Source organism: Ursus americanus, chromosome 30 (assembly GCF_024610735.1).
Source record: "Ursus americanus isolate L20-20 chromosome 30, mUrsAme1.1.p, whole genome shotgun sequence".
Lineage (NCBI taxonomy): Eukaryota > Metazoa > Chordata > Mammalia > Carnivora > Ursidae > Ursus > Ursus americanus.
Window position 1 is genome coordinate 16475998 of NC_142156.1, and position 25212 is coordinate 16501209.

The 25212-nt window shown below is 47.3% G+C and overlaps 3 protein-coding genes across 4 annotated transcripts in view; 1 reads left to right on the top strand and 2 right to left on the bottom strand.

Moving 5' to 3' along the window:
- Positions 1 to 12337, bottom strand: part of ALDH2 (aldehyde dehydrogenase 2 family member) — a 30904-nt gene extending 18567 nt beyond the window's left edge. Inside the window, exons 1-2 of the mRNA XM_045776673.2 lie at positions 12138 to 12337; positions 403 to 507 (exon numbers count right to left, since the gene is read on the bottom strand). Coding sequence (XP_045632629.1) covers positions 403 to 507; positions 12138 to 12263 — 231 coding nt within the window. The 5' untranslated portion in view covers positions 12264 to 12337. The remainder of the gene's footprint in view (positions 1 to 402; positions 508 to 12137) is intronic.
- Positions 11592 to 25212, top strand: part of BRAP (BRCA1 associated protein) — a 90679-nt gene continuing 77058 nt past the window's right edge. The window contains exons 1-2 of one of the 2 annotated variants that reach the window (XM_045776634.2): positions 11592 to 12001; positions 14668 to 14731. The gene's annotated coding sequence lies outside the window, so the exon portion shown is untranslated. Of the gene's footprint in view, positions 12002 to 12524; positions 12859 to 14667; positions 14732 to 25212 lie in introns of those variants that run through there. The other variant, XM_045776642.2, reaches the window with a different exon arrangement.
- Positions 21961 to 25212, bottom strand: part of ACAD10 (acyl-CoA dehydrogenase family member 10) — a 51576-nt gene continuing 48324 nt past the window's right edge. Inside the window, 1 exon segment of the mRNA XM_087857162.1 lies at positions 21961 to 22135. Coding sequence (XP_087713288.1) covers positions 21961 to 22135 — 175 coding nt within the window.

Here is a 25212-nt window from a genome sequence, read left to right on the forward strand (position 1 = left end):
GCAAGTATATATAATTCCAACAAAGTACACTACCAACACCAGACTAGATCTCAGGAGACCCAAATTCTACCCCACAGGATTCCTCCATCCAGGTGTGCACCTCCCTTCTCCGACCTTCAACTTCCAGGTCTAGAAAAGAGAGATTGGATTAGATGTTCCCAAATTCAGTTCCCAATCTACAATTCCACAGCTGTGTGAATTATGGAACCCAGGTATAATCTAGCACCTTTGTCTGAAGGAAGAGTTTCTGTTGATTCACTTACTCAAAAGATATTCGTTGGCATCTTTGAGTTATGAAAGTAACACACACCTGGTAAAGTTTCAACCACGTAAAAACATATAAAGTAAACAATGAAATTGTCCTTGCCTGCTCCTGCCCCGAGGTAGGTCACCAATTCTCACCTTGTCTCCTTCAGCTACCTGACAGATGACTTCTCCGGTGGATGGATTGATGGTGGGGAATGTCTTCTTGCTGACAGCATCGTGCCACTCATTGTTTATGAAGATCTACAATGAGAAGGAAGAAAGTTCTCAGGACCGGCTCTCAACCCAACACTCACAACCAGTGATGTGGGAGAAAAAAAAAAATCAGAACACATACGAATTAGCCTCAGAGTGATGTGGCGTGAGGTTTCAAGCCCCAGACCTGGAGACGACCTGGTTGGAATGCCCCCTCTGCCAAGTGACCTTGGGTAAGTCATTTGCCCTTCGTTTCTTTGATCTGAGAAATGAAGAGAACGTGTCTACCGTATCAGTTGTCCATACTGTTGCGCAACATGTCAAAACTCGGTGGCTTAAATGATTCGTCATCCTCTCACAATCGTGTCCACTGATTGGGCTCAGATGCACAGGTTTGGCTGGGCTGGCTTATGGGGTTGCAGAGCAAGGGTGCATGGGGCTGGATGTGCAAGAGGGGTTCTGTACCACATACATATCTGCTTGGGCCTCCTGACTGTATGGCAGACCTGGGCTCGTCAGCCATCTCCCATGACAGCTGGCTTCCCCAGAGAGTGTTCTGAGAGACCCAGGCAGAAGCTGAAAGGCTTCCTAAGATCCAGCTTCTGAAGTCACACGGCCTCATTTCTGCCACCAAACTCCACTGGTCGGTGTGAGTCACAGGCCCAGTCTAGATCTCGGGGAGGGGACAGAGCCTCCACTGCTCCTTGGGAGGAGCAGCAATGAATTTGCAACCATCTCTCCTCGACCACACTACTGCACAGGGTTGTCGTGAGAACGGGGTCAGGTTTTTCTTTTACCATCCGGTAAACATGTAGTGAACACCTGCGATGCGCCAGGCATTGTTCCAAGGCTGAGGACTCGGTGGAAACCAAATCCAATAAGGACCTTTCTGGCTCATGGAAGTTGTGTTCTGGTAGGTGCAGACAGTAGAGAAGCAAGTAGAGAAGAAATACACAAGGCAATCTCAGATTGCAGTGATAGATACAAAGGAGGAAAACAGGATCCACAAAGAGTCCTAAAGTGGGGGAAGACAGAGAACTTTAGATGGGATGGGTGGGAGGGTCTCTCACAAGCAGATATTTCACTCGAGCCCCGACTAATGAAAAGGAGCCAGCCGCAGGAAGAGTAGGAGGATAAGCAGTCCAGGCAGCAGGAACAGCAAGTGCAAAGGCCTTGGGGGAGGAATAAGTCTGGTGCATTTGAGAAAAAACGAAAGTGGCTAGAGTTCATTGGCCAACCAAGAAGGAAGTGCAAGGAGATGGGATCAGAGAGGAGGGTGGGTCCTGGGAAGCCCTCGGTTCAACACCTGGCCGCTGTCACTGCTGTTGCTGTTATGAGGATTAACGGCAACCAAGCCTGGAGAGAGACTGTATGCTGGTTTAATGAGGCTAATGTCAAGGGGGACGGAAGCCTCTTCATTCACTCGGAGAAAAGGTCCTTATCCAAAGCTGCTTAATTAAGTGCCAAAATTCACTCTCTGCTTCTAAGAGCCAGGCGATGGCCTCCAAGGGAGGACAGGGAAGAACTCTCCCAGCAAGCTGTTCCCCTTCAGGATGGGGAAGCTGGTCTGGGGGTTGGGGACACTTGGTCACTTCACCAGGGCTGAGCAAAGGTCACAGGGTGACCGTCTGTTCAAGGCCACTCTGCCTGCCTTCCTCAAGGGCTCTCCTTGGCCCCAGCATCCCAATATGGCCTGGCGCAGGGAGTCATCTCCAGTTACTCTGGGCCAGAGTCTAGGACCACAAACAAGACCAAGCCACCAAGCAAAGTCAGGAGTTTGGCCAGGGCCAAAGATTTCAGGGCCAGCAGGGCCCAGGGAGCGCTGGCCTGGCTCCATGGGCAAGAACAGGGTCAGGACGAGCACCCGGATGAATCCAGGCTGTTTTGATTGTAGTTGTATCACATGGGGCAAAGCACTTCACCTCACTCTGCAGTGAGAATCGTCACAGTACCCCTTGTGACGTGGCACGTGAGGGTTCCAGGTGTATGCACAAAGCTTCAGGGGGAGTAAGTGTGCAATGCTGTGGCGGTGCCCGCGGGATTGGGTGGCACAGGAAGGGGCTGGTTAGGAAAGGGTCTACCAGGGGTCACTTTCCCAGGCTCAAATTTGGTATTTTTGCACAATCCCCCCCCCCCCACCATCAGGGCAAAATCCGCAGCTATGCACCTACAGTAAAAGGCTTCTGGCATTTAGCAGGAGCACGTAGGCAAACATCAGCCAGAGTCTTTGGAAGTATGTTCGTGTGGATTCACATTAGCTGGCTGATCATTAATCTTGAGGGAAACAGACACCTGTTGCTGAGAAGCAGGCAATCAGCAGTTTCCAGTGGGGGGATGGGCGTGGCAAAAAGCGCTCTGGCTTGAAGCCGAGTGGCCCTGAGTTCCAGTGGGCCGAGTCCTGCGCACCTGTTCCCCTGAGAACTGGCTTCCCCCTCCTGGTGAACGCCAAGGCCTGTACTCTTTACCTGGTTCTCCTCCAGTTCCAGCCTCCAGTCAGAGCCCTGGTGTGCCTTCAAGGAGGTCAGAACTCTTGCTTCCTAATCTCCATCTTCACGGTTTACTTACTGCCCAACTGCAAGTTTGATTTTGAGGTTTTATTCTGGGTGGTGTAAAAAGCACCAACCTCTAAGCCACGCAGACCTGGGTTCGAATCTCGCCTCTACCCCTCACCGGCTGTGGCCTTGGGCCAATCCCTTCACTTGCAGATGCTTCATCAGGCTCTGGGGAGAATCTGTCTGGGCTGATGTGAGGATTAACTGTAACAAGGGGTGTAAAGCTCCTGAGCCAGGACTCTGCACCCAGTGGCTCTTGCCACAGCAGTCACTGTGACAAAACTGGATCCTGTGGCTCTCTCAGGTGGAAGATGGTTAGGAGCAGAAGCCAGGCAGATCCGTACACCCCTGCCTGTGTTATTCCCCGTACCACAGCATACTAAGTTTGTCCCGAAGAAGTTTTAATTGTTATTTTGCAAAGATCAGGAAGTATGAAGCAGAGAGGTAGGCCAGTCAGCCGAACCCCCAGTCCTCACCCCTTCCTCCCTGGGCAAGGCACACCATTCCCCTGATCTTAGACTAGGACTGTGGCAAGACCGCTCCCTGGCACCTATTTGCCTTTCAAAGCCCTGAACTTGCTGGGTCACTCCCCATTGTTAAATTTTCAACAATCCATCCTTCTTTTTCCCTGATAAAATAAGCCTGAATTTGCCAAGCAGGAAGCTGGAATCTTCCTTCTATTTCAAGTTCCCCTTTCCCTCCTCCTACAGCCAGCCTTCAGTGGTCTCCCTGACCCACCCTTGGGCAGGGATGGGGCACAGGCTAAGAACTGTTCTCACCCTGAGTCTTGGCCAAAGCTCTGCTTCGAGCAAGGAGAATTTCACCACATTCACTTAAGTAAACACAAGGGCCAACATCAGGCCAAATGCTTCATAACGTCCTGGCCCGAAACCCAAAGCTTGACTTCCGTAACAGGCTTAACTCGGTCACCCTGGGAGAGGGTTCTCCCAGCTTGCACTTCCTTACTCAAGTTTCTAGAGTCAGAGCAACATGCAGAGAGACACCCTAGGGACATCCTAGCGACATCAGGAGCTGACACTCTGAATCTGGACTCCAGGCAAAACTCCTAGAGCTTTTCCATCAACATGACGTATTTTCTCCATGTTTTAATAAATACGCCTCCCTTCGTTCTGCACAAGTTGGACTCACTCATTCTTGCAGTTGATCAGTTTTAACAGAGTACCATGTCCATGCTGGGCACTGAGTGAAAAAGCAAAGTCCTGGCTCCTTGAGCTCAAGTCCTGGGGAGGAGAAACGCGATCAATAAGCAGACCAACAAAGCAAGAAGCAGAAACAAACAGGCAACAGTGAGCCACAGACCAGCGAGTCAGACCGCACCTGAGGGGGGACCTGAAGGAAGAGCCTGGGGATAGGAGGAACCCAAAGGGCCCCATGGCTGCAGAGTAAGGATGAGGAATGGAAGCTGTGTGCGGGGAGCTGTGCTGGTGCTGGGGTACACAGGGAATGGGACAGAGGCGGGAGCGTCTGCTCTGAGTGGGGATCGTCGACTTTCTAATTTCTTTACTTGCTTTTCTCAGTAACAGTTTTTCTTGGACATTATTCCACAAGCAGATGGCCCCATTATTTTAAGCAACACAGCAGTCCTCAATATGAACAGACCACAGTTTATGTAAGCATTTCCCACACGTGCACTTTAAGGATGACTTTCACTGTTCCTGATGGCGCTGCTACAGCAAACAGCCTTGGGCGCACATCTTTGCGAACCTGGGACAGATGACTGTGTAAAAATCACAACTGCTGAGTTACAGGATAACGTGATCCTTGGGCTGCGTCCAGAAACTTGGGTGGTGTGGTGGGTGCCTAGAAGCTGGGGGCCCCAGGGAGGAGGCCAAACCAAGGCGAGGACAGAGTGACATTCCAGTGCCACCCCCACCCCAAGGCACTGGACAGCCATCACCTGTGCAAGGTCTCCAAGAACAGGTTCAGTGGTGTTCAGTAGCTCCAATTTAGCAGACAGGATGCATTCTAGAAAGATTTTAATTCAAGCTTTGATGCATGAAAGAATTGGGATCTAACTCTGGAAAACCGTGTGGAGGTCCCTTAAAAAGTTAAAAATTGAGCTACCCTATGATCCAGCCATTGCACTACTGGGTGTTTACCCCAAAGATACAGACGTAGTGAAGAGAAGGGCCATATGCACCCCAATGTTCATAGCAGCAATGTCCACAATAGCTAAATCGTGGAAGGAGCCGAGATGCCCTGCAACAGATGACTGGATTAAGAAGTTGTGGTCCATATATACAATGGAATATTACTCAGCAATCAGAAAGAATGAGTTCTCAACATTTGCTACAACATGGACGGCACTGGAGGAGATAATGCTTAGTGAAATAAGTCAAGCAGAGAAAGACAACTATCATATGATTTCTCTCATCTATGGAACATAAGAACTAGAATGATCAGTAGGGGAAGAAAGGGATAAAGAAAGGGGGGGGTAATCAGAAGGGGGAATGAAACATGAGAGACTATGGACTATGAGAAACAAACTGAGGGCTACAGAGGGGAGGGGGGTGGGGGAATGGGATAGACCGGTGATGGGTAGTAAGGAGGGCACATATTGCATGGTGCACTGGGTGTTAGACACAACTAATGAATCATCGAGCCTTACATCGAAAACCGGGGATGTACTGTATGGTGACTAACATAATATAATAAAAAATCATTATTAATAAAAAAAAAAAAAAGAATTGGGGTCTATTACCTAGGAAATCTACCTCACTCGAATATGTTACTTTCCCCGGGGGTGAGGGAGCAAATGGGGCAGTTTTCTGTCTTGGGGAGACTTGCTGGCATTTGCTTTTTCAACAGCAGTTAGGTAACTTATGTCTAATAGAAAATAGATGCTGTCTTTTGTATTGCAAGATTCTGAGGAGATAAGTTCAAGAAAAACACTAAATGCTACACACATTCACGTTTCTGAAACCTCGGGGTTAGTTTAGTACTAAGGCCAAGGGCAGCCACCTCCCCAGGCTTGCTGGAGACATTCTGGCACCTCACCAGACCCTCGCCTCCTCTCCTCGCTCCCAGGGCCTTTCATTCTGCATTCCTGGATTTTTCACCACATTCACCGTGGGAGGATAGGTACTACTGTGGACTGTTTGCCAGGCAGGCATGTTTCCAATCTGTTGATGTTCTCTGGGCGTATCATTAATTAGGCAACCTCTATATTGCTGCAGTCACTTCCCTTGGATAATTTTAGCCCTCCCTGCATGTCTTCACATTCTTATTCACATTAACTCCATAGTTCTTTAAAAAAGCCCCTTCTGGGTAGAAATACTGTGTTCCCATTCCTTGCTACTGGAACACAAGATTATAAACATAGTTTCATAAATGGCAACCATTCATGCCTTCAATAAATATTTACCGAGCAGCAATCTTATTTCTGATCTTGGTGCTAGGGGCTGGGAATACACATGTGAACACAAACACGGTTCCTCCCTTCTGATCTCAAGTATTTAAGTTCAGTAATCCCCTAAATATTTACATCCTTCAGGCGCCCAAGTGGCTCGGTTGAGCGTCCGACTCTTAACTTTGGCTCAGGTCATGATCTCAGAGTTGGGAGATCAAGCCCCATGCTGGGCTCCATGCTCAGTGGGGAGTCTGTTTGGAGATTCTCTCTCTCCCCCCCCCACCTCTCTTTCTCAAATAAATAAACACTTTTTTTTTTTTTAAGATTTTTATTTATTTATTTGTCAGAAAGAAAGCATGCACACAGCAGGGGGAGCGGCAGGCAGAGGGAGCAGCAGGCAGATGGAGCCTGATGTGGGACTCCATTCTAGGACCCCAGGATCATGACCTGAGCCGAAGGCAGATGCTTAACTGACTGAGCCACCCAAGTGTCCCAATAAATACATCTTTAAAAAAAAAAAACTGACATCCTTTTTTGACCATAGGACCTGGTCATGAGGCAGCACAGAATGTGGCTACGGGCATGCATGTCAGAGGTGAGCCTTGGTTTCATACTTACCACTTAAAGTTAACATGACCTCCCTGAGCCTAGTTCCCTCATCTGTAACAGCTACAATATCTGCTTCATACAGTTGTCGGAGGGATAAAAGGTGAAAATGTAGTTCTATGTCCTCAGCACAGGGCCTGACAGATCCTAAGAGATCAGTAATCACGATTATTGGTTCCGGGGCTCTGTACGCACGTACACACACATCTGTCCTTTACCCCTGACCTCAACACCACAAGTCACCTGTAATTCTGTGTGTTTCCACAAATGCACAGATTCTGGGGAGGCATTTGTGTTCATTCATAATCTAAAATAATTATTGTTAGAAGCAGAGGTACCAAGGAGAGGTCTGGTGAAATCCTCCAAATCTCTGCTGTTACCTGAATCTATTATTTCTAGAGGATCTTAAAACTCTTTCACAAGCAATAAAACCAGTATGGTCAGTGTGGAGATATTTCACTCAACTCATTCATTCCAAAGCCACTTCAAACCACTGCTTAATCCAATGTAAGTTTTGGCTCATTATGTAAGAATCTCCCAAGGAAAACAAGGAAAATCAAATTTCTCTTCTGTATATACTACCTGTTAGCAGTGATTATCTGCAGGTGTGGGATATCAGAGGCCTGTCACTTTCTTTTTTCTTTTTATATTTGCTTACAGGTTGCTTAGCTTTAATGAAAAAAAAGTTTTAAATAAAGCCAAAGTTCCCTTTAATCACTACCAGCAAAGAGATTCTCTGTGCAGCACCCCCGCCCCCCACAAGGCACTCACTACCCTCACACCAAGGCATATTCCTTCCAGTACACTTACATACATTCTATATAGAGATAGGTCTACTCACATTCAGTGTAAAAGTTTGTTTGGGTAGTTTAATAAGTTTCATATCTGCAGAAAGCCAGACCCTTTCCCGCCTTGACACATTGTTTTTGAGACCCATTATTCATACAGCTCCAGCTAATTCTTGTAACTACTGCATGCATTGAATTATTCGTTCCTTTAACCATAGCACATGTTGTTCTTCTGTTTCCCCATGGATGGAAAGCTGGCTTCCTAGGTTTTTGCTAATGTAAATTACAGGGCAATGAACATCTGTGTATGCCTATATATATTTCCATGAGTTTCTACCTTCTAGACTTCTGTAATGCTTGACTTTTGGTACTGAGGACGTATTAATATTATAACCAGAAAAATGCTATACAGGGAGATCCTTTCTTTCCTTTTCTTTTTTTTTTTTAATTTTATTTATTTGAGAGAAAGAGAGAGGCAGAGACAGAGCATGAGGAGGGGGAAGGGGCAGAGGGAGAGGGAGAAGCTGGCACTGAGCCACTCAGGCGCCCCACGGAGATCCTTTCTTAATTTCCTTTTTGTCAGTTCTCTCTTTAGTTCCTGAGTGCTGTGGTCAAGAGGCTAAGAATAGAGACACAAATTTAATTCACCCCAAACTCCCGTTCAACTTTACCAGAACCTAGCTTACCCCTTCAGGAAACAAATTACAACTACAACAGCACCCACATAATGGAGTTACATCACCATTATCTCATAAGCTTAACAGCATCACCCTTATCCCAGCTTTTACTTAAGGCTGCATAAGTAGCCTTATGTGAGGCTGGATGCCCTCACAGGCACAAGCCGGGCACTTGCTAAGGGCTGTATAAGGATGACCTCACTCCATCCTCACAGCAACCCTAGGATGTAGATGGGATTTTTACCCCATTTTACAGATGTGGTAGCTGAGGTGCAGTGTTAAATAATTGTACCACCCTCCGTAGCCCCCTCTTCCCTGCCTTGTTTTTCTCCATAGCGCTGATTGCCTTGGCCATACTATGCATTTCACTTACTTGTCTATCTCCACCATCCCAGCCACAAACTTCCCACAGGCAGGGGTTCCTGTCTGTTTTGTTCATTGGAACTGGGAGTACTCAGGAATTGTCTGTTGAATGAATGAACCTGCCTAAGTCAACACTAATGAGTGGCAGGCGGTCTGAATCCAGAGCGCAACATGGTATCTAACAACATTCTGGTCTTCGTTATTATTTATCAACCAACATGGGGAGTCAGGACGATGGCAGAGTGGGAGGATCCTGAGCTCACCTGGTCCCACAGACATACCAAGATAACAGCTACAGCTATGCAACTAACTCTGAAAACGACCTGAAGACTGGCAGAACAGACCTTCCACAGTTCATCATAGATAGGAGGCCACACTGAAAAGGGTGGGAGGAACAGAGACACAGTTGGGAACCAAACCCCTGGCAAGACTAACCACAAAGGGGAGGGACACCACAAGCTTGGAGAAGCAAATGCAAGAGATCAAACCCTACACTAGGCACACCAGGCACTGGTGACTCACACTGGGAAGACAAGTCCCCATGATACCTGGCTCTGAAAACCAGTGGGGCTTAACTTCAGGAGCTTTTAAAATCAGCAGGGCTTAACTCAGGGTATTTATTATCAACCAACATGAATCGATGATGTTGAAGATGAACGTATTAGTCACACTCCATCCAGAGAGGTTACTTTGCTGAAGCCACAGTCCCTTTTGCTTTCCTTTGAGTTATCTTTCCAGATCTTAATTACTCTCCAAGTCAGGAAAGAAAAACAGAATGAAAAATGAAAATCAGTTTGTTGACAGAGGTGTGTCCCTGAAATCGCCAAGGATAAGAAATGTTGATCTTCAAGAAGCTTGGTTATCATCAGCTCCCCCTACAGGTCCCTGCTTGTGAGTGGGGGAAGGAGAATGTGTCCTGAAATCTTCCTAACCCAATCAATAAGTTTACCCCACCCTGCCGCCTCACCCAAGACAAGTGGAGGCAAGAGGACCCCAGGAAGGTGAGCCAAACCACCCCCCTCAACCCCTTTTGGACTGAGAGAAGGAGGTAGGAAGGAGAAGACCTGTTGCCTGCACCCCTCCCACCCATCCAGGTGAGACCCAACAAGCCCGAAGTGTCCAAAAGCGCCTCCCCAGCAATGCCCTTGGCAAGAAAACCTAGCCTACAGAAGCAATTTCAAAGCCTACTGGAAGAGCTCCTTTTGGGGAAGCTCAACTCCACAATAGTTATTGAACTTCAAGGGCCCAGTAACACCCCAGGAAATGTGCAGTAATATGATCTAGTTTGTACCTGGAGCCCCTGGCTCCTAGAGACTCAAAGTATTCAGATTAGATTTTGGCACGCTTGCCAGCAGGGTTAGCAGCAATGCAACACTGAAAACAGCCCAAGGAAGTTTAAGAGCCAGTTCCAACACGGTGGGATGCATTGCAACCTTGGGAAGAATAAAAAAGATATCAATGTGCTAACTGAGAAAGATAACTCAGATACCTTGTTCGATGACACAGTGCTTTGGAATAGTAAGTGCTAGTAACTCATTTATGCAAAAAAAAAAATCTGGTGCATGCTTCTCACACACACACATGCAAAGAAAATGCAGAGAGAATGCAGGATCACAGACCTCCCTGTTAACGTGCTCTTGGAGGTAGTGCAATGGGGGATGAGGGAAGTTTTACAGTACTCTGTATTTTTACAGTGAGCAACTGTTACTTTTATGATCTCAAAAACTGTGATAAAGGAAAGAAGCTTCAGGGAGATTGTACTCCTCTCCCCCAACTCACATCCCCAGACTAAGTCTGGAGAGCAGGACTCCGGCTATCTACAATACCCAAGTGCACGTAATGTTTAGATGCCATTTCCTCACCTCCACGTGACCACAAAGGAGGAAGATCTTAATTAGAGCTTGTGTCCGCAAAGGCTTGGGGTGCTGACACCTTTCCCTTAAGGATATTTCTGCGTGATCTTTCTGATGTTCAAGTCTTTCAAGCATGAACTCCTCATTAAGCAGCCTACCAAAAGAACAACAGCTGCTGCACTGGGGGCTTGTGTTTTGCAAAGGCAATTTTATCTTTTGTTTTTATTCCCTCGCAAATGACCATTTTTAACACTCCTTACTATCGCACAGATGTGTCTTAACCCACCACCTGTGTGCACATTTGCAGCCCAGCTCTGGGCCAGACAAGCAGGTCCACTGTTGAAAGTAGTCAGCCAGGGATCATGGCATCATAAATCGGCAGTGACCCCTCTATTCCAACCCCTAGTTGCATCAATAGTAGTGCAGAATGTTCTGGTTAGAGGCTTTCTCTTGGGAGCCGAAATAGGAATCCCAACTTTGCCACTGGCTTCAATATGTGGGCAACTCACAAAACCTCTCTGTAACTCAGGCTGTTCATATATAAAATGGAGATGATCTCAGTGCCCTTCTCACTGGACTGTTGTAAGGATGAAACGACCGAACAGAATGGTGCCAGGTGCACAGAGAATAGCTGTTCTTGCTATAGGTGGTCACCAAGTGTAGGAGGCCTGGTGCTGACCCTCTCACCCACTCCCACTTTACAGAAGAAAATCTGAAGCTCACAGAAGGGAAGTTTGTTGCACATACAAACCGAACTCTTCACAACGATTTCCTTCTCTGTGAAGTCCAGCACTTTACCCAAACTCAAAGATCAAAAGAATATTCCAAAGTCCTGCTTGAGCAAGAAACTGGCCTCTGAGAATCGGTGTTATCCTGGAAAGCCCCTCCTTGGTTTGCTGGAAGAAAACCAGCTCCTTGGAGGGCACGGACGCCATCTGGGGGTGGCGCCCCAGAGGCGAAGGTCCCGCACCCTTTCCCCATTCCCAGCAGTGGACGTGGGCGCTCTCGGCCGAGGGGCCTTGGCCTTTTCCTTGGCTAATAGGTGAAATTCAGCTGAGAAGGCCCCCTCCTTTTCTTGTTTTTTGGACTTCCTTGGACATGGGCGAAAATTAACGAGTAAGAAATGACCAAGGAAAAGAGAGAAAAGCTCCCGCTAAGACGGACTTTGATGGAAACGTCGTCTGGGTTGGTGATGGTGAAAGCCCTTTGCAGACTCTGCGGCGACTAAGGCCGAGGGGCGGAGAACGGAACCCCGAGAGTTGGCGCAGGAAAACGGACCGCGGCCGGACGAGAACAAACAAGCGGCCCAAGGCCGGATCGGAAGGAAAGGAAGGTGTGCGTAAAGCCCAAGCGCTGCAAACCCCGCGAGCCCCAACTGGGTCAACTGGGGCCCAAAGAGACCCAGGGCCTTTCCACCCGGCGGGCTCCTTCTCCCCGAGAGAACAAAGCCCCGGGGCCGGCGGCCTCACCTGGTTGTAGAGGACTTCGGGCTGCTGGTTGGGGGCCGGCACCGCCTGGGTGGCAGCGGCCGACAGGAGACGGCGGCCCAGGCGGGGCCCGAGGCCAGCGGCGGCGAGCGCAGCGGTGCGCAACATGCTGAGGAGGGAGCGGCCGTGCAGGACGCTGCGTGGACAGTGTGTGCCCGGCAGCCGGCTGGCGCTGCTGGGGGGGTAGATGGTGGGGGGGGGTCACGGCGACCGCGACCTCTCCCCGCCCCTGGCGCGGCCGCCAATGGGCTGACGCGGGGCGGGACGCGGGGGTGGGGGGCGTGCCCGTCACCTCCCCTCCTTCCCCTTTCCTCGCCCCCCCCCCCCCCCCGGTCCCTGTCGGAGCTGCGCGGCGGCGCCCCCTCCTCCGGCCCCCAGCCCTGGGGTGATCCCCCTCGGCTCCCCTTTGTGTCCCGCTACCGCCCCCCGCGTGGCGCACCGGGTATGTGCAATAACCCGACCTAGCGAATTCAGCGTGCGTTGAACTCTGAATGTGTGCCTGAACCCTAACGTGAACAGGCCTGACCCAGAGCAACCCTGGCCCTGACTTACCCGGGCTTACGCTCTAGTGAGAGAGGCTGACCTTAAACCAAACACGAGGTAATTTCGGAAAGTGGTAAGGAATGCGAAGATAACGAATAGGGTGAAGACACGATTGGAGCAGAGAGCACTGCTTTTAAACCCCTTGGTCAGGAAGTGACAGGTGAGACCTGAATTGTCTTCGGAAAATCTTACACACAGATGTGAGGAGTTCACAGAGGATGGCTTGCTTGATTTGCATCTTAAACTCACTGGTTTCTCATTCTGTGGAGAAAGGACTACAAGAGAGCAGGGGTGGGGGCAAGGATCTTGCAAACTGTTTAATTCCGGGAACATCCTGGAGCTGGGCACTGGGGGGACAGGGAGGAGTCAGAGTAGATTCACTAGGAAGGGGGATGGATACTAGGTCAGTTGTGTGCATTTCAACCAGATAATATCAGCAGAAGTCCGAGGAGGAGTGAAGAAACCTGGCAGGAAGATCCGGGCTGTGTTTTGACAGCAGAGAAGCAGAGGAAAGGGGCAGATCTAGGCAGCAAGTGTATGGGTTGCAGCTATTGAGTCTCCGGCCGCTGGAGCTAAGGCTGAAGAGGTTGACCAATGCCGGATATTAAGCACAAGGCAAAGGGTTCTAAGGTCTGAAGGAGACTCACATGGTATGTGGGGTATGTGGTGTGTGTGTGTGTGTGTGTGTGTATTTTGTTTCGCTTTAAGGAGCTAGTGTGATGTCAAAAGGATAACACAATAATTAACAGAGCTACTACAACAGATATGCCACAAAATTCCAGTGACTACATACAGTCGAGTCCCTGCTCACATTGTGTCTCACACAGATGCTCCCTTCTAGGCAGAAGCCCAGGGACCCAGCCTCTTTTCCTTGTATGACTCTGAGGTTAATACCTGATTCCCAAAACCACGGTGGAGCTCAGCGTCATTTCAGACAACCAGAGGAGAAAAAAGCGTGAAAGATGGCACAGGGAAGTTTTTATGGCTGAGCCCGTTTCATTGGGTCTTCAGTCACATGGCCATTCCTCCATATAAGGAGTCTGGAAAATGAGCTGTGTGCCCCGGAAGAAAGGGCAATAGGTTTGGAGATCAGCTGCAGAGATAAACTGAAAAGTGAACCTCCTTCTTATCTGAATGCGGCACTCAGTCCCCACTTCCCCTTCCCCAAGACATCTTGCTTTGTTCACTTAATAATGTGTATGGGAGATGGTTCTGCACCAGCACACAATAAACGTGTCCCCATTCTCTATAACAGTTACATAGAATTCCACTGGATTCATGTACAGTTTTTATTTAATGAATTTCCTACGGTTGGGCTTTTAGGTTGTTTCCAAACTTTTGCCATTATAAACAATGCCAAAATGTATATATCCTGGACTGACTTGGGAAATTCATAGAAACAGAGCTGCTAAATCAAGGGATATTTATAATTTTAATTATATGTTGGCTCTTGAACAATACAGGGTTGAACTGTGCAGGTCCACTTCCATGCAAATTTTTTACAGTACTGTAAATATATTTTCTTTTCCTTACGATTTTCTTAACATCTTCATTTCTCTAGCCGATTTAATTGTATGAATGCAGTACATAATACGTATAACATACAAAACGTGTTGATTGACTATTTATGCATGGGATCGGTGTCTTTTGGTTAGCGATAGGCTATTAGTAGTTAAGTTTTGGGGGAGTCAAAAGTTGCATGTGGATTTTCGACTGCATGGGAGGTCAGTGCCCCTAACCTCTGCGTTGTTCAAATGTTAACTGTAGATATTGCTGTATTACCCTCCATAGAGGTTTGATTAATTTACAACGCCCTCCCCTTCCCCCCTCCCACCCACTCCCCTGTTGTCATATATGAGTTTCCTCACACCCGCACCAATACAATTTATCATGTTTTTTTAAGCTTTATTAATCAAATAGGTGAAAAATAGCATTTCACTGTCACATTAATTTGCATTTCCCTTTTCAGGAGTGAGCTTGAACATCTTGCCTACATGAAGTCATGTGTTCTTCCTCTGCTACAAACTGTTGAGGTACCTTGCTCATTTTTCCATTGGATTGTTGTCTGTGTCTTTAAAACTGATTTGTAGGTGCTTTATGTATGTCAACGCAATTAGCATTTCGTTCATTTCGTATATGGTGCAGATATTTTCTGCCAGTCATCGTTAATCTTTTTACTTAGTTGATGCCTTTTTTGGTTTTGGTTTTGTCTTAAGGGTTTTTTTTGTTGGTGGTGTTTTGGGAGGGGAGGTTGTCCAGTGTTTTCTTTTCTCTAATTTATGTATTTATTTAAGTAATCTCCATAGCCGTCATGGGGCTGGAAACCATGACCCCAAGATCAAGAGTCACATGGTCTTCTCACAGAGCCAGCCGGGCACCCCTGTCCAGTGTTGTGTTTTATGTCTCTGGCTTTTATGTCATGCCTAGAAAACCTCTTCCACTCAGACTATTTTTTCTTTTCTTTTTTATTTTTTCTAAAGTTTTATTTATTTATTTGAGAGAAAGAGAGCACAAGCAGGCAGAGGGGCGGAGGGAGAGAGAGCAGGGAGCCCAACATGGGGCTCAATCCCAGAACCCTGAGATCATGACCTGAGCTGAAAGCAGATGCCCTAACCAACTGATCCAACCAGGCGCCCCTCAGACTATTTTTTAAATGTCTTCTATATTTTTTCTGTTATTTTTCAACTTTATGGGGATATAATTGATATATAACATTGTGTAAATTCACAGTTGGATCCCCTTACGTATTGCAAAATGATGGCCACTATTGCAGTAGCTAACATCTCCATCATGTTACATAGTTACCATTTCTTTTTGTGTGTGGTAAGACCGTTTAAAATATACTCTCTTAACAACTTTCAAGTATATAAGTATAAAACGGTCATTTTAATCACTGGTCATTGTAATCACCACACCCTACCAGATCCCCAGAACCTATTCATCTTATCACTAGAAGGTTATACCCTTTGACCAACATTTCGCCATTTCCTTCATTACGTAGCCCCAGGTAACCACCTTTCTGTGAGTTTGGCTTCTTAGATTCCAAGTATAATAGAGATCAAAAGGCATTTATCTTTCTGTCTGACTTACTTCACTTGGCATAACACCTTCAAGGTTCATCCATATTGTTGCAAATGTCAGGATTTCTTTCTTTCTCATGGCTGAACCATATACCATTGTATTTATATACATTTTCTCTATCCATTCATCAGTTGCTGGACACTTGGGGTGTTTCTGTATCTCGGCTACTGTGAATCATGCTATAGTGAACATGAAAGTGCAGATACCTCTTCAAAATCCTGTTTTCACTTCCTTTGGATATATACTCAGAAGTGAGATTGCTGGACCATATGGTAGTTCTTTCTTTTTCCTTTTTTTTTTTTTTAAAGATTTATTTATTTATTTTAGAGAGAGCATGCACAGGAGGGAGGGGCAGAGGGAGAGAGAGAGAGAATCCCAAGCCAACTCCCCACTGAGCTCGGAGCCCCACACAGGGCTGCATCCCACGACTCTGAGATCATGACCTGAGTCCAAATGAAGAGTTGGACGCTTAATTGATGGAGCTACCCATGTGCCCCATGGTAGTTCTATTTTAAATTTTTTGAGGAAACTTCATGTTGTTTTCCATAGTAGCTGCACCAATTTACATTCCCACCAAGAGTGCACAAGGATTCCCTTTTCTCCATGTACCCACCCACACTTAACTATCTCCTGTCTTTTTGATGGTAGCCATTTTAACAGGTGTGAGATGGTATCTCATTGTGGTTCCTTGTCTCTGACAAGGAGTGACATTGAGCATCTTTCCATGTACCCGATGGCCATTTGTGTGTCTTCGTTGGGAAAATGTCTATTAGTTCCTCTGTCCATTTTTTTAATTGGATAGGGAATTTTTGTTGTTGTTTCTTTGTTTTGTTCTGTTTTGTTTTGTTTTTGCCATTGAGTTGTGTGAGTTCTTTATATCTTTTGGATATTAACCCCTTATTAGATATTAATTTGAAATATTTTTCTCTCTCTTTTTTAAAGATTTTATTTATTTATTTTAAAAATTTTATTTATTTATTTGACAGAGAGACAGCCAGAGAGAGAGGGAACACAGGCAGGGGGAGTGGGAGAGGAAGAAGCAGGCTCATAGCGGAGGAGCCTGATGTGGGGCTCGATCCCATAACTCCGGGATCACGCCCTAAGCCAAAGGCAGACGCTTAACCGTTGTGCCACCCAGGCGCCCCAAGATTTTATTTATTTATTTGACAGAGAGGGACAGCAAGAGAGGGAACACAAGCAAGGGGAGTGTGAGAGGGAGAAGCAGGCTTCTCACTGAGCAGGGAGCCCAATGCTGGGCTGAGCCACCCAGGTGCCCTGAAATATTTTTCTCATTCCATTCCTTTTCATTTTGTTGATTCTTTCACAGTGCAGAAGCTTTTCAGTTTGATGTAATCCCACTTATTAATTCTTGCTTTTGCTGCTTGTGCTTTTGGAGTCATATGCAAAATAACCTTTGCCAAGGCCAATGTCAAGCAGCTTTTCCCGTAGTTTTTTCTAGGAGTTTTATGGCTTCAGGTCTTATGTTTAAGTCTTTATTCTATTTCAAGTTAATTTTTGTGACCGATGTAAGATGGGGGTCCAATTTCATTCTTCTGCATCTGGTTATCTAATTTTCCCACCACAATTTATTGCAGGTTTATTTATTTTCTAGTACGTTTATTCCTTGTATTTTAAACTCTAAAATGTGATTCTTTTATTAATTTTGGTAGAAGGAAAGATTTAGAGATCCAATTCTTTTCTTTCTTTTTTTTTTTAAAGATGTTTCTCAGGGTACTTAACACTGCTTATTCAATAATTCATCTTTCCCCCCCACCAATATGAAAAGTCATCTTTTAGTATACTAAGTGCCCTTAAGTAGTTGAGTATTTCTGAACTATATTCTGTTTCCTGGATCTGTCTCTTTATATCCCAGTATGATGCTGTTTTGATCACTGTAGCTTTCTTGTAAGTCTTGTACTGTCATTTGTAGTATCATTTTTTTATTCTAAAGATTTTATTTATTTATTTATTTATTTATTTATTTGAGAGAAAGAGAGCACGTGTGCACAAGTGGGGGAGAAGGAGAAGCAGGCTCCCCACTGAGCAGGGAGCCTGTTGTGGGGCTTGATCCCAGGACCCTGGGATCATGACCTGAGCTGAAGGCAGATGCTTAACCAACTGAGCCACCCAGGCGCCCCTGTAGTATCATTTTTATCATTTCTCTTAATCAAGATATTTAAGCCTGGAAGTAACAAGTTTGCATATGTCCTTTGAGGGATCCTCTGGAGACGACATAGAGAGGAGACAAGCTAGTGGCAAAGAGCTGACATGAGAGATGACAAGGGCCTCGTTAAAAGCAATGGGGATGGCTGGGAGGGAGCACGTGGAGGTAGAAATGATGGCTTGCTGTGTGAGAGCTAAGTGAAGGAGAGTGGAAGATGATGCTGATGTTTCCGCCTGTGCTGTTCGCCAAGAAGGGGAAGCCATGAATTCGGTTGTGGGGAGAGGAAGGAGAAATTCGTGAGCTTACAGACATTCATATGTGTTGAGAGAGTGGGCAGCAATGTGCATGGGTCCCTGCCAGCGTGCATGGTTGCGTGTCTCGGTATAGCGTACACATTGGTTCACAGGTTTATTTATTTTAGTTTGTTCTCCTGTGGTGCTCACCACCTCCCACCAGCAGCTTTCCTGCCCCTGGTCTCTTTGTTTTGTTTTAAGATTTTATTTATTTGACAGAGAGAGAGCACAAGCAGGGAGAGCGGCAGGCAGAGGCAGAAGGAGAAGCAGGCTCCGCACCGAGGAGGGAGCCTGATGCGGGACTCGATCCCAGGACCCTGGGATCGTGACCTGAGCTGAAGGCAGGTGCTCAACTGACTGAGCCACCCACGCACCCCTGGTCTCTTTGTTTTGGAGGCCCATCTTCCCCATGTCCATCCTACCCTCTCTGCTTAAAGAAATCTTACCTATCAAGATTCTGGCCAAATCCCATCCCTTGGGGAGGTCTTCCATAACCACATTAGCCTTCGTCAGCTGCTTTCACACAATCTTCAATTCCAAGTCATCCAAACACTGCAGACCAAAATCAACTAGATGTGCTGAAACCCTAATACACTTGTGGTTCCATGTGGTTCAGTCTGTCCAGAGCATTAACTAAAATTTAACTCTCCACCTAGATTTCTCCCTGACAGTGTGCGTTGGTCTCTTCTCTCTTCTTTCTTTCGGTTCGTTTTCTTGCTCTTAAGTCTTTGTTCTGATTTTTTTTAAAAATTCACTTTTTCTTTAGATCTAACTTTCTCTCTTGCTCTCCATTGCCCTTAGTCTGTGGACTCATTGTCAGGAATTGAGCTGACAAAAGCAAAATATCTTTAAAGGGCAGAAGAGTGAAGCAGGGGGAGGATGGAAGCAAGCACAATGAAATTTCTTTTTAGCATGACTCAGTGTGGCAGGGAGAGATGTGAACACTTGGACATGAATTAGTGTTGTCCTCCCACTGTGATGAGCTCATTGGGAGAAGCAGCAAGCTGAGTAAGAGTCCTTTCAGTTGCTTTGAGAAGATACACACTCTGAGCTTTGCAATACTCCGGAACATTTCCTGGTTAGAGCCCAATTGTGTGTTTTCATGTTGAAAATAATCTAGTTCCACCTGCTCTCTAAAACAGGTGGTAACTAAAGTGTCCTTTGGAGTCACGAATGGTGAGAGTTTAGATATTTGGTTAGTTAGTATCCATCCATTCTGGGACACTGATTCTATCTAATGGAAGCTCTCCCCCCAAAAAAATATATGTGAGGTAGGCAATTCAAAACAACATTTATTTATTTATTTTAAAGATTTTATTTATTTAGAGAGAGTGCGGGGCAGAGGGGCAGAGGGAGAGAGAGAATCCCAAGTAGACTCCCTGTTGAACATGGAGTCCAACATGGGGCTTGATCCCATGACCCTGAGATCATAACCTGAGCTGAAATCAAGAGTCAGATGCTCAACCAACTGAGCCACCAGGTGCCCCCAAAGCAACATTTAAATAGGAAGCTATTCTGCCTCAGAAGCAGGAGGTAATGTGGCGCAGCCCTGGGCCCCGGCTACCCTCCTTATTTGCACACACACAGAATCTTGTGACATGCTTACGCTAGCTCACCACACCACACATGCAGCCAGGCAGCAGAGCAGATCCCTCCACTCCGTGCTGGCTGCCCCTGAAAGGCGGTAAGGAGGTATTCCCAAGATTACCCAGCTTGGAAAGTAGAATCATTGGGGAAAATTCATATACTTTCTTTATGGCAGGACATGCTCCCCTTGACTAGGTAGGGCTTCCTTTTCCTCCTCCGTCTTTTCCAGGTGAGGCAGCCAGCACCTCTCAGGAAGCCCCACAGAGATCATAAAAATCCATGCCTCAGAGTGCAAAGAGCTCTGCAGTCCCCGAATTCAGGTTCGAATTCACTGACCTTAAACAAGTCTCTTTGAGCCTCAGGCTCCTCACCTCTAAAATGGGCAGAGAAAAAGCAGCGGCCAATTATTGTAAGGGTTCAAATAATATAGAGATGGTTCTTGCACCTAATAGGTACTGAATACCTCATAGCTATTATTCCATCCACGTGGTACAGCCTCACTCCCAGGGGTCAAGTGAGGGGCGTTCTAGCCACATGCTTCATCCTTGCTTCTCCAGATGGGGCCCCAAGCAAGCAGCATTGCCAGACTTGCTGAATTAAACACTCTGCATTTTAACCAGATCCCCAGGTGATTCCTTTGGACATTGTAGTCTGAGAAATGTTGCAGTCTTAGCTGTTGCCAGCCGGGCCTCGGCCCTGGAGCCCCTGCAGGCCTAAATCTCAACTGAAGCACGGCCTCCTCTTCAGCCCCCTCTGGACTCCAGCCAAATAAGAAACACGTATGGATACTGCAGGCTTCTAACAAGCCGTTCATCATCTCCTCTCATCCCCAAACAGTCCTGGAGGGACTGTTCTCCCCATTTCTCAGTTGAGGAAACCAGCTCTAGTAGATGAAAAATGGCTTTCCAACATCGCCCAGCTAGTCTGTCACGGAGCCAGGGTTCAAACCCAGGGCCATTTGAATCCAGATCCGTAGCCGACGAAGATTCTCTCTTTAACCAAACTCTGCTCAGCTTCTCTGAGCTTTCTTCTCAAGTAGCCCTCAAAGTTGGCCTGTAAAAACTGCAGACTCTCAGCACAAAGATTTATTTAGTCTTCCCTCCACCCCCACACCACCACATCAAAAGATTTGAACAAACAGCAACATAGTTTCTAACAACTCGAGGCTGCATCTCTACAATGACCTCAGCCCCCAGGAAAAGTGCTGCCTGAAACAATTCAAGCTGCCCAAAAAAAGGTATTCTGTTCCAGCCAACACCCCAGGAAAGGGTATTTGACTCCCACTCTCTGGGAGGCCCGGAGCCCAACTTCAATAAGCAAGTGCCAGTTAGGAAACCCAAATGGGTTTCACATGGACCAGCCCCCACTTCCTGCTTTTTGTAGACCAGCAGGAAATTTCCTGTACAACCCCCACCACCCCTCCTTCCCTTGAAAATGCTCACTATAAAAATGGAGGTTGAGGTCAGTTTATGCTGGACCCTCTGGCCTGTTGCAACAGTACAATATTGATTAATGTCTGTCCTTCCCATTGCAATTAGCATCTGCCTTTCTCTTTGACAGCTCTTTACTCTGTGTTATCTATTTAGTGCTGATATGATACAGAATGCCCAGAAGCCATTTCTCTAGTCAGCCATCTTGGTTAAAAGAAACTGCTCCCAGGGTGCTTATCCAACAGATAGACAATTGCAGATTTGGACCCCAGGTTGCTGCAGTCTGAGACGCTTCCATCCGTGTGCTCTGATGCTCACACACATTAGCGAGGTTGACAGAGGGTACAAGTCTGTAGCCACGTGGCAGCACAGAGGGCCGTATAAATACCAACTGACATGTCTCAGAGATGTTCAACCATTGTTTCAACCCTGGGCTGACACGGGGTTTCACTATGACTGCAGAGGGGCAAGCTGCAACAGAGCCTGGCACGCCCACGTTATCCCTGGGGAGCTCTGCAGCCCTGGCTGCTGACAGGTAATGGGCATCTCTGAGCCGCCAGGGGAAACTCTGAGATGGGGGGTATGTGGCGGAGAATACGGAGCCTATTCTTTGAGATCATTTCCAGCTGCTGTCTTGAGGGGGCCCCAGCCGGGAGAGGTGTCTGGTAGTCAGTCTTTCTTTCAGCCTCTGTAGGATTATTATGGAATTATCTGATAGTATCTGAAATTGGGGCTTGGGCAAGCATGGGCAGCTTGCGGATGCCACGTCCACGAGTTGCTGCAGGGAGAATGAGGAGCTGGGAGAACGGGAAGGGCTGCAAGGTCTCACCAGAGTCGTCACTCCTGATAGGACCCTGTGGACGTTTGACTGTCACAGGATCACTGGGGAGGGTTCAGCCCTACAGAAGTCCAGTCCCCCATGCTTGTCAAGAGAGGAACGGAGGAATGTGCGTTCAGATGCTTTGGGATAGAATATTGCTGTGAGAGGGAAAAATCATTAGCATGTTATGATCACGTGTTGTTCCCTTTCCCACAGCTAAGAAGAAGACAGGTCCAGCCACGTAAGGATGGTGGCAAGATGTTTAGTGTTTCACAAATAAAACTGGTCAGGCATGATCATTACCACACCAAGCTTGTTCACGCCCATGCGTGCACCCGCAACCACAACTGACTCGCACTCCAGAGAAGCACAACGCTGAGAGCATCGTTCCATTTGTTAACACATTGGCTTGTCGGAAATGTCAACTGTTTGTTGGAGGTGGAAAAAACATCAGATTAGGACCAGGTTAGATTTCCTATATTCTCTGGATCCTTTGTATCTTCTTCTTCTTCTTCTTTTTCTTTTTTTTAAAGATTTTATTTATTTATTTGACAGAGAGAGAGACAGCCAGCGAGAGAGGGAACACAAGCAGGGGGAGTGGGAGAGGAAGAAGCAGGCTCCCAGCAGAGCAGGGAGCCCGATGCAGGGCTCGATGCAGGGCTCGATCCCAGGACCCTGGGATCATGCCCTGGGCCAAAGGCAGACGCTTAACAACTGAGCCACCCAGGCGCCCCTGCTCTGTATCTTCTTAAGGCTCTGCCCCCACTTCCTTCTCTCTCTCTCTCTCTCTCTCTCTCTCTTTTAATTTCGCAGGTGGTTCTTTTAGAGCTGTGTGCAGTGTTAGGGAACTTTAAGCCAGCTGTAATCCTCCTTAATTCCTTCTTCATTCTGGTGAACTTTGGAGAACAGAAGGATCTTTTTAAAACTCAAATCAAGTCATATCACACCACTTTCTAAACTCACCACTTTGTTACGTTTATTGTTTTTTTAAGATTTTATTTATTTATTTGAGAGAAAGAGAGAGAGTGCACGCACAAGCAGGAGGAGAAGCAGAGGGAGAGGGAGAAACAGGTTCCCTGATGAGCAGGGAGCCCAATGCGGGGCTCGATCCCAGGACCCTAGGATCATGACTTGAGCCGAAGGCAGACACTTAACGAAGTTTGCTGCCCAGGTGCCCCTGTTACTTTTAGAATCAACACCAACTCCTGACCAAGGCCCCTGAGGCCCCTCGTGACCTGGCATCTCTATTGTCTCGGCTCCTCAACCCAGACCTACTGGGTTGCTAACCAGGGCCTTCTGGAGCACCCTTGCCTGTTTTTGTCATGCACCAATGGCTCAAAAGCATCTTCTGGAAAGAGTCCCCTAAGCTCCCAAGCGCCCACCCCTCCACCTGCCCAGCAGTACCTACCATGTCACCCACCACTGTCTGGGGATGCTCACTGCCATCCCCTAGTGAGATGTGAGCTCTTGTTTTGTTTACCTGAACATTCCCCAATGCCTAGACTGTGCCAGGCCCTGAGCTGGGGTGCAGCTAACACTGATGAGTAGAATTTTTTACCAGAATTGGACACCCTGTGTGAGGGGCTGCTGGAGGTTGCCTCCTGAAGACTTCTGTGACTTGTCGTACTTTGTGCAGCATTGGAGTGCCCAGAGCTTTTGCAGCAGAGGATCTGAGGGAGCCGGGAGGCTGTCCCACAGCACAGCTTCTATCGTCATCCCTGTAGCTGCAGTACTGACTGAACTGGCAAGGTTGGCCTCAGAGGCCATGAGAGAAATTCTTTTTTTTTTTTTTAAGATTTTATTTATTTGACAGAGTGAGAGAGCACAAGCAGGGGGAGCAGTAGAAGGAGAGGGAGAAGCAGGCTCCTCGCTGAGCAGGGAGCCCGATGCGGGGCTCGATCTCAGGACCCTGGGATCATGACCTGAGCCAAAGGCAGACACTTAACCATCTGAGCCACCCAGGCACCCCTATGAGAGAAATTCTGAGTGCCATATGATGTGGCAGGCCACCAGCCCAGGCCCTTCCTTCCTTCCTTCCTTCCTTCCTTCCTTCCTTCCTTCATTTATTTATTAAAGATTTTATTTATTTATTTATTTATTTATTTATTTATTTATTTATTTGTCAGAGAGAGCAGGCATGAGCACAAGCAGGGGGAGAGGCAGACAGAGGGAGAAGCAGGCTCCCTGCTGAGCAAGGAGCCCGATGAGGGGCTCAATTCCCAGACCGTGGGATCATGACCTGGACGGAAGGCAGACGCTTAACCGACTGAGCCACCCAGGAGTCCCTCCTGTGGCCAGAGGCAAGAACTGGGGCTGTGCTAGGACCCTGCCAGAGTTGACAAAGGACTGTTTGCCAGGGTGCCTAGTGTTGTAATAGCCATTAGCTTAGGGGTCTGAATTGAACTTTATCTTTCAAGAGCAGCCAGCAGGATAGTTGAGGAGGGCTTGCCGCCCCAGACTGCTGAGGCACGAATCTCTGATGAGCCCTTTCACAAGTCACCCAAGACTCTCCAGTACCCGGATGGCACACCCTGGCTGGAGCTGGTGGCCGCTCTCTTGGGTGAAGCACTGCTCTTGAGGAGGGCAAGTCTGCAGTGCAGCAGATTTGGACAGTCCCTGCCCATCTGGACCAACCCAGGAAGGGCAGCTAGCTTTTGGCTACATCCTCACAAATTATGACATTAGCAGACTGGGTCCTAAGAGCCAGTGGCTTCTCTCTGCATGCCACCTGGGCCCATGGGTCACCTATTTCTCGAAGAACTCAGACCTCAAGCAGTGAGCATTTCTACCTTCCCCAAAGAGGGGAATATTGCTCTCTCAATTGTTATGGGATGTTGTCTGCCATCTCCCCTCCCCCAAAATATGACGATGAAGCAGGTGAAAGGGTGTGGAAGTTGTAGGGGCCCTTGCGCACAGCGAGTATGGTCCTTTGGTAACATTTATATGCGCGTCAGTGAGAGGGCTGATTCAGGACCTACCAGGGTCACAGCATCTGAACCCCCCACTCATATAGCCAATGCACTTGATAAGATCCTGTGTAAACACAACGGTCAGGAGGGAATGGATGCACTGAGACAGAGGGGCTCTAGTGCAAACCTTTATTCTCAATTCCTTTTAAGAATACCCACTAAGTCTCTGA